The sequence below is a fragment of the Balaenoptera physalus genome (genome assembly GCF_965194825.1).
Source record: "Balaenoptera physalus genome assembly, chromosome: 16".
Classification (NCBI taxonomy): domain Eukaryota; kingdom Metazoa; phylum Chordata; class Mammalia; order Artiodactyla; family Balaenopteridae; genus Balaenoptera; species Balaenoptera physalus.
The window spans coordinates 76,234,533-76,251,575 of NC_138898.1; the positions used below are offsets into that span (position 1 = coordinate 76,234,533).

General features: G+C 46.0%; 2 protein-coding genes across 4 annotated transcripts in view; one reads left to right on the forward strand and one right to left on the reverse strand.

Moving 5' to 3' along the window:
- Nucleotides 1-2,005: 2,005 nt before the first annotated feature.
- Nucleotides 2,006-3,473, reverse strand: NUPR1 (nuclear protein 1, transcriptional regulator). The gene is made up of 3 exons (XM_082429470.1): nt 3,181-3,473; nt 2,627-2,776; nt 2,006-2,294 (listed from the first exon to the last, which is right to left on the reverse strand). The coding sequence occupies exons 1-2, from the start codon at nt 3,290-3,292 to the stop codon at nt 2,640-2,642; spliced, it is 249 nt and encodes an 82-aa protein (XP_082285596.1). The 5' UTR covers nt 3,293-3,473; the 3' UTR covers nt 2,006-2,294; nt 2,627-2,639.
- A 9,334-nt stretch (nt 3,474-12,807) lies between these two features.
- SGF29 (SAGA complex associated factor 29) overlaps nt 12,808-17,043 on the forward strand; it is a 28,004-nt gene continuing 23,768 nt past the window's right edge. Inside the window, exon 1 of one of the 3 annotated variants that reach the window (XM_082429456.1) lies at nt 12,808-13,002. In XM_082429456.1, the coding sequence (XP_082285582.1) occupies nt 12,810-13,002 (193 nt within the window). In that variant the 5' untranslated portion in view covers nt 12,808-12,809. Of the gene's footprint in view, nt 13,007-17,043 lie in introns of all 3 variants that reach the window. The other 2 variants (XM_082429458.1, XM_082429457.1) reach the window with 2 other exon arrangements.

Sequence of the window (17,043 nt, forward strand, 5' to 3'; positions counted from 1 at the left end):
TTAAAGGTTCAAGCTATGCATCTGTTACTGCTCAACAGCTGCCTTATTCCTCTGTCCATATTCTTGGGTCCCTAAGAACAATTAACTCCAAGTTTTGCAGCCTAGGAAGGGATGGGAGAAAAGGAAAAAGGCTATGCCCAGGGCTAGACTGAGGGCCACCCTTTACCCCTTGTTGCTTGCTAGTTTTTTCTGATATTCACTGTCTCCTGCTTCCTTTAATAATAAAACCCTGCCCTCCCCCAGTTTTGGCTAGCACGTGGCTAAGTAGTTAAGTACTACATGTCCCAACCTCTCCTGTAGTTGGGCATGGTTATGTGTCTAAATTCTGAGCAGATGTGATGTGTTCTGCTTTTAGGTTATGGCCTTAAAAATAAATTAGTGTGGGCTTCCCTGGTGGTGCAGTGGTTAAGAATCCGTTTGCCAATGCAGGGGACATGGGTTTGAGCCCCGGTCCAGGAAGATCCCACATGCCGCAGAGCAACTAAGCCTGTGTGCCACAACTACTGAGCCTGTGCTCTAGAGCCCGCAAGCCACAACTACTGAGGCTGAGTGCTACAACTACTGAAGCCCACACGCCTAGAGACTGTGCTCCCCAACAAGAGAAGCCACCACAATGAGAAGGCCGCGTACCACAACAAAGAGTAGCCCCCACTTGCCACAACTAGAGGAAGCCTGCACGCAGCAACGAAGACCCAATGCAGCTAAAAATAAATAAATAAAATAAGTAAATTTTAAATAAATAAATAAATAAATTAGTGTGGTCTCCCCTGGTCCCTTCCCCACTCCATTTACATAAGCTGAATGCAGATGAGATGGCAGGTACTGGAGCAGCTAGGTCGGACTGCAAAGTGGTAGCCATGTTTTAAGGGTGGCAGAAAAATGAGCCAGACGTAGCTGGAATTCCTGCCACAATGGAGCTGCCATTTTAGCCCAGGAGTACTGACCCTTGGAGCTGTTATGTAACAGAGAAAGAACTTTCTATCCTGTTTCATTTGAGTCTTCATGACAGCAACCTAAGTCTCTACCTCAATCAATACATCCTCTCAGCTCCCATCACACCTCTTATTTGCTCCACATTCTTCTGGAAGTCTGGCTCCAAGACTGATTAACACTAGGTAAGAATCTTCCTCCTCAGCTGACTTTCCAGAACCCTGTCCTGGCAGCCCACTTGGCAAAGGGACCCACCTCACACTAGAGGACAATAAGAATCCTTGAATTTGAGCCCTGAATAACTTGGGGCAAATCCCTTAATTTTTTTTCTTTTATAAATTTATTTATTTTATTTATTTATTTTTGGCTGCGTTGGCTCTTCGCTGCTGCGTGCAGGCTTTCTCTAGTTGCAGCGAGCGGGGGCTACTGTTTGTTGCGGTGCTCAGGCTTCTTATTGTGGTGGCTTCTCTTGTTGCAGAGCACGGGCTCTAGGCGCATGGGCTTCTGTAGTTGTGGCATGCAGGCTCAGTAGCTGTGGCACATGGGCTTAGTTGCTCTGCGGCATGTGGGATCTTCCTGGACCGGGGCTCGAACCCGTGTCCCCTGCATTTGCAGGCAGATTCTTAACCACTGCGCCACCAGGGAAGCCCCTCCCTTAATGTTTTAAATCTCAGTTTTTGCCATTTTGCAGATGGCATCAATAAATAACATTCACTTCAAAAGGTGGTTTTATATGAATACAACATAAACAACAAGATTGTTATTCCGAAAATGGAGAGAAGCTGGGGAGGGGCCTTGTTTCATGGGCAGCGTTACAAAGAAACAGAGGAAATTCCCTTGCACCTCATAAGAAACCACAGAAACATATGCACCAAAACACATGTATACAAAAAAAAAAAAATGCTCACCTCTACGCCCATAAAAAATTAGAAACACCCCTTCCCAGACACACAACCAAAAACAAAAACACTCACCAAAATGCTCTCATTGGTTCATGCAAATGCAGACACTTGCAGGCAGAAATGTGTACCCAAAAAGCCACACAAAGAGAGAGGACAAAAACACACACACAGGCTGCAGCTGCTGTACTTTGTTTATTGTCGCTGTCACCCTGGGGAGCTCCGGTTTCTTCTTTCTTTTTGAGGGGTACCTTCATGATTCTGCCTCTCTCTATTCTCTGCCTCTTGTTCCCCATCTTGTCCTTTTTCTGGGGTCGGGGCTGCTTCGTTGGTGGCCCCTCGGAACCTCAGTCAGGTGGGCTAAGTCCTGGGGGCGGGGGCAAGCAGGCCTGGATCCCGCCCCCAGGGGCTGATTCTTCGCAGATCTGTCTCCATCGCTGTGGGGTGTCCGTGCTCTGACCTCATCTGGGGGAAGGAAAGCATGTGGTGAAAGCACAGAGGCCTGGGTTCTAATTCTGCCTCTCCTGCTCACTTGCTCCGTGACTCCAGAGGAGGACCCTACCCTCTCTGGGCCTCAGTTTCCCTCTTTGTAAACCAAATTTTGCTCCAGTTGGAAAGGGTCTGTTTCTCCCTTTGCTCTGGTCACTAGGAAACTCAGAAGTCTCTCTCATTTTATTCTATGTTGAGACAACAATTATTGGATCCCTCCTCCCACCCAACCTCACCCATTCAGGCCTGTCCTTTCCAGGCAGAGAGACCTCTACTGGTGCTGCGGGCGGGGCCCCCTGACGCCTTACCTCGAGTTCTGTCTCAGGGCCGTGCCCCTCGCTTTTTCCGCTCCGTGTTCTGGAGCTTGGTCACCAGCTTCCTCTCGTGCCCACCGGGGCTGTGACGGTTGGTATTGGCGGCGGCTTCTCTCTTGGTGCGACCTTTCCGGCCTCCCACTCCTGGGAACCGAGGCGAGAGTCGGTGGTGAGGTGGGCAGAGGCGTGGGCCGCAGGGGGTCCAGAGGGCAGGGGTGGAAAGAGCTTGGGTTAAAGTCGGGAGGCTGGGGGGCATCACCACGTAGCTTTAGGGCCGTCATTGTCCCTGTTTCCCCATGTGTGGAATGATGTTGCTCCTCCAGTATTCTAGGAGTGCATGTGGTCCCAGGGCTGAGTAGGACAGAGCGCACTGGATGAGGGGTTAGAAGGGGGTGACTTGAGGGGTCAAGGGAACAGGCTGGAGAAGGGTGATGTATGGGCAGGAGCCCAAGGAGGGATCCTAGTTTGGGGAGGGGGGTGGTCAGGCCGTTTGTGAGGGTGGGCATTGGAAATGGAAGGACCAGGAAGGTGGCAGGGCCAGGCCTTACCCAGGTGAGAATGAGCCAGGCTGTAGAGGTCATACTCATCCAGGTTGGGGTCTTCATCCTCTGGGCCTGGGGGCTGCCTGGACGGGCTGTCTGCTCTCGGGAAGGTGGCCATAAGGTCTGTCTGTTTGTCTCTGTCTCTGTCTCTCTCTCTCGTCTTCTAAAGCTTTGTTTGTGTCTGCTTTGCTGACACCTCCCAATTCACTGGCCCCAACTTATAAGGCCACGTCTCCTCCTCAGCCCACAGTCTGGCTCCAGCCCCTCAGGCCCTGTCTGATGCAATCTGGCCTTTTCCCAGAACCCAGCCCAGTAAACATCAGTCACGAGAGGGGAAAAGACTCGGTCCTCTGAGTCCCAGCCCCCCTTGACCCCTCCCTCTACTGGGGCTCGCCCAGCTGGGTATTTTTCCACTGAGGAGATCCCCGCCCCTCGGGGGTGGGGGGAGGTAAGAAGCAGGGTCTGGGCATAAACAGCCCTTGGGATCGAGGGCAGCAGGGAAGTGAGGGCCTCACCTGGCTGACTCCTTCCCATCCATCTCCCGCCCTCTGCCACATGCCCCTCCTGGGCTGGGGGTCATGGCCACACAGCTGACCCTCACCCCTACCCACTTCTGGCTCAGATTCAGGACCGTGGTGGCAGAACATGGAGTGAAGAATGAGCTGGGACAGGGTACAACACACTCTGTGTTATGTCATTGGTTCTCACCCTGATCGCACCCAACCCTCCTTTTTTATAAGAAACACCTTGGAAACCCCCCTTAACATCCTGAAATGGGGGTCCCTAGGTAATCTCCCACTCCTGAGAGGGAGGCTAGCAGAGTGGTTAAGCTGATTCTGGAGCCAGATGCCCTGTATTCAAACCCTTGATCCATTACATCCTGTGTGACCCTGGACAAGTCACTTTACCTCTCTGTGCCTCAGTTTTCTTCTCTATAAACTGAGGATGATAATAACTATCTACCTCATAGATTTGGGGAGAGGATCAAATGAGATAATCCATGGTACGGCACCTGCAACAGTGCCTGCTACAGTGTAAGCTGCACTATATGAGCTGATCACATAGTTTCCAAACAATTCAATATAATGCCCTCCCTGTAATGTAAAGGAGACATAGAAGGAAATTAATTTAAAATAAAATAATATGGGGCTTCCCTGGTGGCGCAGTGGTTGAGAATCCGCCTGCCAATGCAGGGGACACGGGTTCGAGCCCTGGTCTGGGAAGATCCCACATACCGCGGACCAACTAGGCCCGTGAGCCACAACTACTGAGCCTGCGCGTCTGGAGCCTGTGCTCCGCAACAAGAGAGGCCTCGATGGTGAGGGGCCCGCGCACCGCGATGAAGAGTGGCCCCCGCTTGCCACAACTAGAGAAAGCCCTCGCACAGAAACGAAGACCCAACACAGCTATAAATAAATAAGTAAAATTAAAAAAAAAAAAAAAATTAAAAAAAAAATAAATAAAAAAAATAAAAAAAAATAAAATAATATGTATTTCAAACCATGGATATACTGAGGTAGAAGACATCGTGAAGTAAACAGATGTTTGTGCTAATTTAATATGAATTAAAAGAAGGGGTTTGGATAAGAAACATGGAAAAGTGGAATTTTCCTCTTTTGCCTGAAGGATCTGTGTGGGTCACATTGACCCAGAGAGGCCACACCCTGCGCTGCCCACTCATGCTTCAACTGAGGCTTCAGCACCAGGGGCAGGGAAGGAAGCAGATACAACATTCCACTTTTTTTTTTTTTTTAACTCCGTGGTTTCCAGTGCAAGAGGACCTTCTCAGCCCAGGGCAGGTGTTAATTCCCTGCTCACATTCCCACTTTGCTGTCAGCCCATTGAAACACTGTTTCATCTCAATGTTACCTAAATTCCATTCTTCCCTGAATAATAACCCAGTAACAACCCGCTCCCGTCCTCTGCAGAACAAGAAGCATAACTTCGGCTTGGTCTTCTCCCTGGCCTGAGCCAGAATTAAGTTTAGCTTCTGTTTTCCAGATTTGGGTGATTTGTGAGTTCTTTAACACCCAGGAAATGAAAGTGAACACAAGAGGACGCTTGAATAAAAAGAGTGGGGATAATAATAACAGACCAGATGATAAGAGAAAGAGGAAAATAACCATAACTTAAACAGAAATAACAAACATACTGGAACTTCCCTGGTGGTCCAGTGAGTAAGACTCCGGGATCTCAATGCCGGGGGCCTGGGTTTGCGATCCCTGGTCGGGGAACTAGATCCCGCATGCCAAAACTAAGAGTCTGCATGCTGCAACCAAGACCCGGTGAAGCCAGAAAGAAAAACAAAAAACAAAAAAAACACCAAAAACCACAAACAGACCAAGGCAATTTAAGGTGGAGAAATTAGGAAATATGGAGGTCTTGCAAAGTAGTGGGCTTTATCACTAAGTGTAGTAGCAAAATCATTCCCTCTAGCATGACATGAGATGAGGTGGGGTCGGGTCATTGAAATAAGTTTTTTTTTTGTTTTTTTTTTTTTTAATAGCTTCGTGAATGTCTAGCAGGACAGTCCGACGTCGTACGGGTTGTGGGACTGTCCTGCTCTGACCTGAGGTCATTGTGACTACGGAGAACACGCCCACAAATTCCCGAGCTACCTCTAGGGGATGGTCTTTCGCTCATTCACTTCTGCCACCAGGACTCTGGGTTACCAGCTGCGAGATCCTGAGCCCATTTCTGAGCTTCAGTCTGCTCATCTGTAAAGGGAGAACGGCGACAGCCCCTGGTATGTGAAAGGGCTTCCTCCAGACCCGGCCCGGGGTGTACTGCTATTTCCCCCAGTCTTCGAAGAAGGAAAACCGAGGCTCAGAGAGTGACTTGCTCAAGGTCACACGGCTGGTGAGTGGTGAAGGATTCCTCCCACGGTCTACCTGACCCTAGTTCCGGGGCTCGTTCTAAGTCAGCACAGCTGACCAAACACTGGCAAAGGTTTGACAGCTGTGTGTATGGAGGCATCTGTCAGGGTTTCCTCCTTCCTCCCAAACAGTCAGTGCTTGCTTGGGACCAGGCCAGGTACTGAAGATGCACAGAACTACATACTGCGCCCTCTGGAAGCTCTGGGGGAGGTGGGTCTTCAGCAAGATTAGTGCACATTCCTATCCAAAATACCATGCATCCCCTCAGTACATTACTCTTTCATTTTACTTTCTCCATGGCATTCAGTTATTACTAATCAAAAATCTCTTTTTTATTTGTTTACTTCTCCATGATTTGTCCCCACTAGAATACAGTCACTGGTTTAGTTTAGTTAGCAGTTAAAGGAGTAGGCTCTGGGACTTCCCTGGTGGTCCAATGGCTAAGATTCCACACTCCCAGTGCGGGGGGCCGGGGTTCAATCCCTGGTCGGGGAACTAAGATCCCACAAATGGCAACTAGAGAGCCCGTGCACCACAACAAAGACCCAGCGCAGCTAAAATAAATAAATAAATAAAATAAAATAATTAAAAAAATAAAGGAGTAGGCTCTGAAGCGGGACTGCCTGGGTCCAAACTTTGGTTCTACCAATTGTATGCCCTTAGACAAGTTATTTAGCCTCTCTGTGCCTTGGTTTCCTCATTTGTAAAATGAGATTAATAATTGTACCTACCTAGGAGGATTGTTGTGAGGATTAAGGGACCAATTTTTATAAAGACTTAGCACGGTACCTAGATCATAGTAAGCGTTAAATAATGTTAGCTCTCATTATCGTTATTCATGGTAGCAGGAATCTTGTCCATCTTATCCCTGGTACCTGGCACACAGTCAGTGCTCAGTAAATGACTAGTTGAATACATAGAGCTATGCTGAGATCAATATTGTTTTTTCAGCTTCCAGATGCTCTGTTCTGAAGAAACAGAGAGGCCCAATCCTAGTCCCACAGAGGACTGTGAAGACATGCGACTGTCCTTCATGGAGCCAGGAAAGAAGGTCTCTCTGGCCTTGATCGTGCACATGCTGGAAGAATGAAGTCTAGACTCTGGGGGGAGGGGCAGGCAGAGGGAGGGTGCCCAAGAGAGAAGGGACTTTGGGGAACCCATCAGCTGGACCTATAGGATCCAAAAGATGACTCAATGGGAAAAGTCAAGAGGCGTGTTTTCCATCCCCTTGCCTCCAGGTGTGGTTAGGCCATTAACCATAGGCCAGCTACAAGGAAATTTATTTTCTTTCTGCTTATGACTATGCCTTCATGACATTCCAGGAGATTGCCAAGCATGCCTATTACAACCCAGTATGATCAGCCTGGAGTAAACACAGGGGGCTGGGGGAGCTCTCCAGAGGGCACCTAACCCATCAGGGCATGGGGTGGGGCAGGTGGAGGGGGTTGGGAGAGGATCAGGGCAGACTTCCTGGAGGCAGTGAAGCTTGAACAAGAACCACTGTGAGAAAGACAGCAAGACATGCCCAACTCCAGGAGCTAAACCATCCAAGTCAGGAAAGCCTGGATAGCCTGAGGGATGTGTAGAGGTCTTTGGCTCAAAGGATCAGGAGCGTCCCTTGAAGGCAGGATATGTCATCAAGGTGAGTTGGTGACATCACTGTATACCAAGGGGACTCAAGAAGCTTCAAGGAGGTGAAACAAGATACGTCTGTATGACCTTATAAGCCCCAAGTCCAGAGAAACCCTCAAGCTTGGCTGCTGTGCTTGGAATTATTCTTGACTGTGTGATAACATCACCTTGAGTATAAATGGATGCAATATTGATAAGAATGTTAAATGCACATACCCCCTGAGAAGTCTCCTATAGAAATGCTCCCAGGTCTTCCCTGGTGGCGGAGTGGTTAAGAATCCGCCTGCCAACACAGGGGACACGGGTTCGAGCCCTGGTCCGGGAAGATCCCACATGCCGCGCAGCAACTAAGCCCACGAGCCACAACTACTGAGCCCACGTGCTGCAGCTACTGAAGCCCGTGTGCCTAGAGCCCGTGCTCTGCAACAAGAGAAGCTACCGCAACGAGAAGCCCGCGCACTGCAACGAAGAGTAGCCCCTGCTCGCCACAGCCAGAGAAAGCCCGTGCGCAGCAACAAAGACCCAACACAGCCAAAATAAATAAATAGATAAATTTATTTAAAAAAAATAAATGCTCCCAGCCTTGTTTGTAGAGTGAAAAACAGGAAACAACTTAAGTGTCCATCGGTATGCAACTGATCAACACCCTTCTGTGAAATATTCTGTAGCCATTAAAAAGAATAAGCTGTATCTCTAGCCCTGATGAGAAAGTTGTCCATAAATCATTGTTAAATGAAAAAAGTAGTCTACAGAACATCATGTATACTATAATCCAAAATTTTGCATTACATTTATTGAAATAATAGAGACAATGAGTAATACATCATTGTCAGCATAATACAGGTGTCACACATTTCTCCTGGTAACTAAGGAAGATACATGACCAGATAAAACAATAGTAGAAGACTTTAGAATAAGAAATTCTATTACTGGAAGTCTCCCTAGAGATCAGCAAACCCAACCCCATTTAACAGATGAGGAAGTAAGGACCAGAGAGGCTGACATTCTCCACTCTACATATATTAGGGCATTAACCATATGCTAGGCACTTGCTTGGTGCTGGGACATAAAAGCAGAACATGGTACCCACACCCAACTAGGTCATAGACAGGCTAGTGTCCAACATGGTACCATACAGTGTAATAAGTAATGTGAAAAAAGCACATTCAAGCTGCAAGGTGCACCTAATCCAGACCTGTGAGTAACTCCCAGAGAAGGTCATGTGTTAGCTGTACTGGAAAGGATGAGCAGAAGTCAGATAGACCAGGAGATCATGGAACAGTGTCCCAGGAAAGTCAAAGCGGGGAAAGTGTAGTGCATTTAGTTAACCAAAGGAGTTGGAGTACAAGGGAGTTTTAGTTCTTGATTTAGGAGACAATAGTCTCCCATCTCCCAGTTCAGTGCTATTTTTTAAGTACTACCTGTCTCTCTAAGTCTATTGACAAATATATGATGATTCAGCACATCTGTCAATTTTCTCACATAGAGAAAATAAAACACACATAGCTCATGCTTACCCAGGTGTACACATTAAGGTTTTCCAAACCCTGTTGCTTAAAATGTCTTTTTATTTTATTTTTAAATTTATTTTATTGAGGTATAGTTGATTTACAATGTTGTGTCAGTTTCTGGTATACGACAAAGTGATTCAGTTATTTATATACATATATTCATTTTCATATTCTTTTCCATTATGGTTTATTACAGGATACTGAATATAGTTCCCTGTGCTAATACAGTAGGACCTTGTTGTTTATCCATCCTATATATAATAATCTGCATCTGCTAATCCCAAACTCCCAATCCATCCCCCCCACCCCCCTTGGCAACCACAAGTCTGTCTCTATGTCTGTGAGTCTGTTTCTGTCTCTGTTTTGTAGATAAGTTAATTTGGGTCATTTTTTAAAAAAATACTTATTTATTTATTTAAAAAAATTTTTGCCTACGTCTCTTAGTTGCGGCACACGGGATATTTGTTGTGGCATGTGGGCTCTTTGTTGCGACGCACGGGCTTCTCTCTAGTTGTGGTGTGCTGGTTGGTTTTCTGTCTCTAGTTGAGGCGTGCAGGCTTAGTTGCCCCGAGGCATGTGGGATCTTAGTTCCCAGACCAGGGATCGAACCCACGTCCCCTTCATTGGAAGGCGGATTCTTTACAACTGGACCACCAGGGAGGTCCCTGGGTCATATTTTAGATTCCACATGTAAGTGATATTATATGGTATTTGTCTTTCTCTATCTGGCTTACTTCACTTAGTATAATATGGTAATCTCTAGGTCCATCCATGTTGCTGCAGACAGCATTATTTCATTCTTTTTTACAGCTGAGTAGTATTCCATTGTGAAGCATTCCATTGTGATATATATATATATATATCTCAATATCACATCTTCTTTATCCATTCATCTGTCGATGGGACACTTAGGTTGTTTCCATGTCTTAGCTATTGTGAATAGTGCTGCTATGAACATAGGGGTGCATGTATCTTTTCAAATTAGAGTTTTGTCTGGATATATGCCCAGGAGTGGGATTGCTGGATCATATGGCAACTTTGCTCTTAGTTTTTTGAGGAACCTCCATACTGTTCTCCATAGTGGCTGCACCAATTTACATTCCCACCAACAGTGTAGGAGTGTTCCATTTTCTCCATATCCTCTCCAGCACTTATTGTTTGTGGACTTTTTAAAGCTGGCCATTCTGACTGGTGCGGTACCAGTGGTACCTCATTGTAGTTTTGATTTGCCTGAAATGTCTTTTTAGAGGAATAATCACTTCATAGTATAGACTTCCATTTAAGCTAAAATTTTTATATCAATCAGGTCGTGCCATAGAGCTCTTAAATGTGGAAGGGACGATAAGGGGTCCCTTTGTCAGTGGCGGGAGGGGGCAATGGGAGCAGCCTGACACTCTAGTGCAGTCAATAAAGGGGTCATTGTCTGTGAACTGACCTAAATCATCTACTTTTTTTTAAAATTTATTTTTGGCTGTGTTGAGTCTTTGTTGCTGCGCGCGGGCTTTCTCTAGTTGTGGTGAGTGGGGGCTCTTCTTCGTTGCGGTGCGCAGGCTTCTCATTGCGGTGGCTTCTCTTGTTGTGGAGCACGGGCTCTAGGCACACGGGCTTCAGTAGTTGCAGCAGGTGGGCTCAGGAGTTGCAGTGCGTGGGCTCTAGGGCACGCATACTCAGCAGTTGGGACACACGGGCCTAGTTGCTCTCTGGCATGTGGGATCTTCCCGGACCAGGGCTCGAACCCGTGTCCCCTGCATTGGCAGGTGGATTCTTAACCACTGCACCACCAGGGAATTCCAAAAGGAAATTTCTGAGTCAGTTTATTTCATCCCTTTCCTCCACTGGGTTCCATGCATACTATGCCACCTTCTGGTCATGGTATGTGTTTTTTTTTGTCTGTGTCAAGGAAAACCACCATTAAATGTGAATACAGTAGTTACAATATCTCCCACCTGCCTGCCACAGGAGGTCAGGTTGAAGAGAGAGCTTTTTGTTTTGCTTAAGTGGGTGATGGGTGAGCGTGAACAGGGACAATCTGAGAGATTGGAGGCTGGCTTTACATAGAAGGTGCCTGAAGCAACCATGTAAAAAGCCAATCCTAAAGGGGGAGAAACCAAAGAGCAGAGAGGGATGTGAGCATGGCCCTCAGCAGTGGAACTCTGTGTCAAGGGAGGAATTCGTAAAGGGATTGTTAGGAAAGTATGGTATGTAACTCTCTCCACATGCCCTCAAGAGACCGAAAGTGAAGGTTGCTGTGACTTTTCAAGGCTCTTTGGAAAAGCATTTCAGATGTGATGCTCTGAAGTGATGAGACTTAACGGATAGATGAAGAAGGCCCAGATTTCTTTGCCATGCTGTAGCTTTCTCGCAGGAAGGAACTATGCTGCCCAGACAAAGGGAGTGTTCTGGTCAGTTCCACAGTGCTAACTTTCTCCTATATGAGAGTACCTGATACGTAGTAAGTGCCCCACAAATGTGAGCTGTTATTATTTTTATACTGCAGACACTTAGTGATGGATTGAATATGGGCTGGAAGGGAAAACGTGATATCAAGGGTAACTCCCAGCTGCCGGCTTGGGCCATTGTTGCCAAGTGGAAGGTAAGAAAATGAAAACTGAGGACAGATGATTCTTTTGAGAAATCTGGATGTGGAGGGGAAGACAGAGCTACCTCTTACAATATGGGCAACGCTCTAAAACACTTTTAAAAATTAATCAAGTGATACATGTTTATTGTAGGAAACATAAGAAATTAAAGTCAAACAAAGAGTTGTGAGCGCCAAATCTCCCCTGAGGAGACTCTGAAGTTGGTATTTGACATTCAGGAGAAATAGCTTCTGAGACTTCTACAAACACGAAAATGTGAAATACTTGCTAGCATAAGCCTCATAAAATGCAGGATATAAATCTGAGACTGGGTAGATGGTCATGCCATTTATTGAGAGACCACAGAAAGAAAAGCAAGCTTGCAGGAAGAAAATGATGCATTAAGTTTTGGGCTGAAACAGTTTGTGTTGATGTCTGAGATTTTTCTAATGAATAAAAAAATATTGAAGGCCTATTATATACCAGGCACTATGCTAGGTAGCTGGAATACATAGGTGACTAAAACAGATGATCCTGACTTTATTGAGCTAGCAAGTGTATCAAATAATCGAAAAAATATATAATTATAAACGTTGGTAGGGGTTATGTAAGAAATTACAAGATGCTAGGATGTAGTCCATTGTAGTTAAATACTTGCTCACCCAACTGTAGTACATTCCTAGGAAGATTCCCTAAAAGCATGATTTCTGGGTCTACAGATCTGCTTGTTTCTATTTGTTTTTAAAGAATTTAAAAATAAACTTTATTTTTTGGAGCAGTTTTAGGTTTCCAGCAAAATTGAGGCAGAAAGTACAGAGAATTCTCATATGCCCACTGCTCCCACTTCAATCAACAATCTGCTCGTTTAAAAAAAGTATTATTGTTTTATAGAGGCTTTGGGGAATGGGAGAGGATACTGAAAACACACAAGGACCCTGGTTTGGCAAAATAAGGTTCAGTTGAGTCGGGAACAGTGTGTAAAGTGAAAACTACATTTCCCAAGGGGCTGCGCGGCATGTCACAGAGGAAGACGGCGCATGCGTAGAGGGGTCCTCCGCGCTGCGCCCAAGCTCATAAAAGGCAAAAAGCGTGTGTGGTTTTCGCCCTGCCGCGAATCTTCGAACGCAAGCGCGTTGTTATCCGCAGACTTTGAAAAGCATTCGAGGGACGGCGCGCCTGCTCCCGCCGTCGCAGTTTCTAGCGCGACGTGCTTGTTCCACCCGTGGCTCGGTAGGTGGGTATGGGTCGCGGTCTGGGACACCCCCCCCCCTTCGCCCACCCCGCCCGGAGAATGGCGGGAGCGGATGGCTGAGGGTCCCCATTCCCGGGCCTTGCTGAGGCGGCTCTTGAGGGGCGGTGCGCACGCGCCCTGGGCGGGGCGAGGCGGGGCGCAGGGAGGGAGGGAGGGCTGGCGCAGACCTTCTGTAAGGTCTGCGCTTGCGCCCGCCCGCCCTGCGAGGGTGGGAAGACGCCGCACGTGGTGCTTGGCGTGGTGGCCGGGAGAGGTGGGGTACCCAGCACAGGTGCGAGAAGACGAGGGCAGAGGATGGGCCCCGAACCTTGGCAGCTTCTGTTATTTGCTCAAGATGTGCCCATCTTAACCAAACAACCTCATTCTTCCTTCACATTCCTCCCGGTGGCTCATCTCTTTGCCCCTGTTTGCAGCCAAAATTTCAACCTGTAGTCACCAGCACCTTTCCTCCTCCAAACCCACTCTATTCAGGCCTTGGCCCCCACCCCTCCACTGCAATAGCGCCTTGTCAAAACCACCAGTCATCTCTAGGTCGCCAAATTCAGTGTTAATGTTAAGTTAGTTCTGAGACCCCTAGCAGTATTTGATGCAGTTAGTCACTGCCTTTAATGGAAACGCGTTTTTTTGTTTGCCTGGTGGAACATTCTCGTCTTTAGCTTCAGCTCTCTCTGACTTCTCTGCTGATTCTTGCTCCTCTTCCTTACTTTTAATGGTTGTACTGCCCCAAAGCGTCATCCTAGATCTCTGCTCAGTGTTCATTTCCTGGGCTTTAAATATAAATACCGTTTACTGTGCTTAACTCTCAAATTTCTGTCTTCAAGTCATTGCTCTTCCTGAAATTTTGAGTTTTACCTTTCGCCTTGCTCAGTTTTCTCTTTCTTCCAGTTGCTTAGGCCAAGCACCTTGAGTTATTGTAGGTGTCTTTTGCTTCCTCTCTCTCCTCCTGCATCAGTCAGCACATATTTATCCTTGAGGCTTTGAAGTTTCAGTCCTGGGTGTCCAATTGTAGGTATGTTTGGTATTTGGTCAGTCCTTTCTGCCTGAGAATTTCTGTTTTCATTTTTGGCGTTCTCTGTCATTATTTATTCAGATTTAGCCATTTATGTATTCTGATCTATCCCTTTTAGAGTGTTTATTTCACCTACAAATAAGTATACCAAACTGTTTAACATCTGTGTTCCTTTATGGACTGTAAGTTTCCTAAGGTCAAGGCAGGGACTGTTTGTCTCATTCACTGCTGTATACCCCTCATGCCTGGCACAGAGTAGGTGCTTGATAAATGTTAATGAATGAATGAATGAATGAATTTACAAAGGGAAAGTACCTTTTCTCCATAGGTGGTAGGTAGACAATCCCTCTTAAGAGGGTATTGGTTACAACTAATTTGTTTTCTGGGGTCAGGGAGGAGAAGATATTGAACAGCCCAGCTTCAGAATTGTTGCAGTGTTTCTAAGAGGCTTCCAGGATTCAGTTAGTTCTGCAGTCTATCTTGAGGACTTGGTAGGTGCCAGGCCCTGTGCTAGTTGCTGGGAATATAAAGATAAATAAAATTGCATCCCTCTCTTCTAAGAGGTGTGGCAGGAGAGACAAGTGAAACAATTAGTCTCCGGGTGTATGTGTGACAGGTGCCAGAACGGAAGTTGGTGTACCGTGTTTTGGAAGTTTCTGGAAGTTTTGGTTGCCCTTGGCATCAGGGCAGATGAGAGGGGCCTGGGACAGCCAGATCTCCCTGCCAGTTGTTTCTGGCTATAAGCAGCTTTGTCCTTCTATCCTAGTATGCCATACAAATATTGTGTTCTAGTGCCATGGTGTGAAAAAGGTTGGCAAATACTGCTGTAAAAGTGTTAATTTTGCTGCCATTTGATTTGGACCCTGAAAAACGAGTAAATTTGAGACATCCAGAGGGGAAGAGGGGGAAGGATCAAAAGCATTTCAGGCAGGCATAACAGAAGCATAAAAGTCTGTGCTTGTTTGAGGCTGAGGCCCTGGGATTTTTCGGCGTGGGTATTGTAGGTCAGTTGAGAGGTGCCCTCCAGGATCTGAAGCAATGCCATGGAGGTGTTTGGTAAACCAGAGTGTCCATTTTATAAATACCTGGCCCACCACAAGGCACCCTTTTCTCAGTGGGTAGGTCCAATTAGAGTCCATAGTTTTAGAGACCAATTTTCTGGAGCTAGAAGCAGGGATGTTAAGTCAAAGTCCTTTTTTTCTGATTTCTAAATTTATATACAAAGATTCTTACAAAGGTTTTAAAAATGAATCTCACTTGGAATTTTGATGAGTCATCTGCCTTGGAAAAAATACCCAATTTATGTCACTTCAGGATTTGTGGTCACTGTATCTGCGGAGAGGAAGGTAGAATGGTGAACACTGAACCAGTGGGAGTTGGATGTTGATACTAAGTTGTTTGAGCCCTTAAGGCTTAGGTTGCAGAGTCAGACAAATCTGAATTTGAATCCCACCTCTGCCACTTATTTTTTGCGTTTTCTTGGTAAAGTCATTTATTTCTCCAAGACTCAAGTTTCCTCAGTGCTATGAAGAGTACTTTGCAGGATTGTTAAATAGGATAATCCACGCAAGAGTGCTTAGCACATGGTAGGTAATCAGGAATAGCTGTCATTGTTACCTTTATTTTCCTACCTCTTTTTTTTCCAGATGGCACAATGAATCACTGTCTTACTGGTGATACTTTCAGTGTAATCATAATAACCTAACAGTTGATTGGCAGTTTACAGTAGACAAATTGCTTCTACTTCCATGATCTCTTTTGCTATTGAATGTGCTGAAGTTGTGACAAAACTTAGAATTGGGAGGAAGAGCATAGATTTTATAGTTTGCAGTCTTGCAATCCCAGCTCAACTACCTGTATTTCCTGAGTTACCAGCATAACTTAACCTGTCTGAACTTCAGTTTCCCCAGCTGTAAAGAAGGTGGGCTTGTAGCATTGATGTAGGTTTAAAGGAGAATCACCTGTGTAAGCTTCAGTACAGAAGCATGGTAGGTACTGGGGGGGGTAAGTGGAAATCATCATCTTAATTTAAAAAAAAAAACTAACTGATTAATGTAGCTTCTTACTGATGGTGGCTAAATTGAGGGTATGGGATCTGAGTGTAGGGCCTTAGATGCTTTGCTTCCCTTTGACTCATAACAAAGCTTTTATTGTCTTGAGTCCTGTGGGATTCTTTTTAGAGTGGTTTAAGTATAGGATGTTTGCATTTGTTTGTATGAGGCCTTGGCTGCTAGTAGAGGGTCAGAGAATAGTTTTAAGCTGGGTGTTTAGCAGCTGATATGTGCTTTCCACCTGAAGCCTTTGTCCCCAAGAATTACCTCTTTTTAGTCAAACTTCCCAGTTGCAGGTAACAAAAAGGTAACCCAAACTAGTCTAAGCAGAAAAGGAGTATCTATTGACTGTATCTGGAGTCCTGGGTGTATCAGCTTCAGGCATGGCTGTATCCAGAAGCCTAAATTATGTCACCAGTATTTTCTGTGTCTTCTCAGCTCTGCTTTCGTCCATGTTGATTTCTCCCTCAGGCAGGTAAAAGCCTCCATCAGTTCCAGGCTTCCATGCTACTCTTTTTTTTAAACATCTTTATTGGAGTATAATTGCTTTTTTTTTTTTTAAACATCTTTATTGGAGTATAATTGCTTTACAATGGTGTGTTAGTTTCTGCTGTATAACAAAGTGAATCAGCTATATGTGTACATATATCCCCATATCTCCTTCCTCTTGCGGCTCCCCCCCACCCTCCCTATCCCACCCCTCTAGGCGGTCACAAAGCACCGAGCTGATCTACTTGTGCTGTGCGGCTCCTTCCCACTAGCTAGCTATCTGTTTTACATTTGGTAGTGTATATCTGTCCATGCCACTCTCTCACTTCATCCCAGCTTCCCCTTCCCCCTCCCCATGTCCTCAGGTCCATTCTCTGCGTCTGCGTCTCTATTCCTGTCCTGCCCCTAGGTTCTTCAGAACCATTTTTTTTTTAGATTCCATATATATGTGTTAGCATACGGTGTTTGTT

Bases quoted from the DNA above. Each gene is read 5' to 3' on its own strand.
- NUPR1 (XM_082429470.1), bottom strand. From the start codon at position 3,292: ATGGCCACCTTCCCGAGAGCAGACAGCCCGTCCAGGCAGCCCCCAGGC. The intron at 2,777-3,180 runs GTAAGGCCTGGC...CTCGGTTCCCAG, and splicing joins CCTGGCTCATTCTCACCTGG to GAGTGGGAGGCCGGAAAGGT.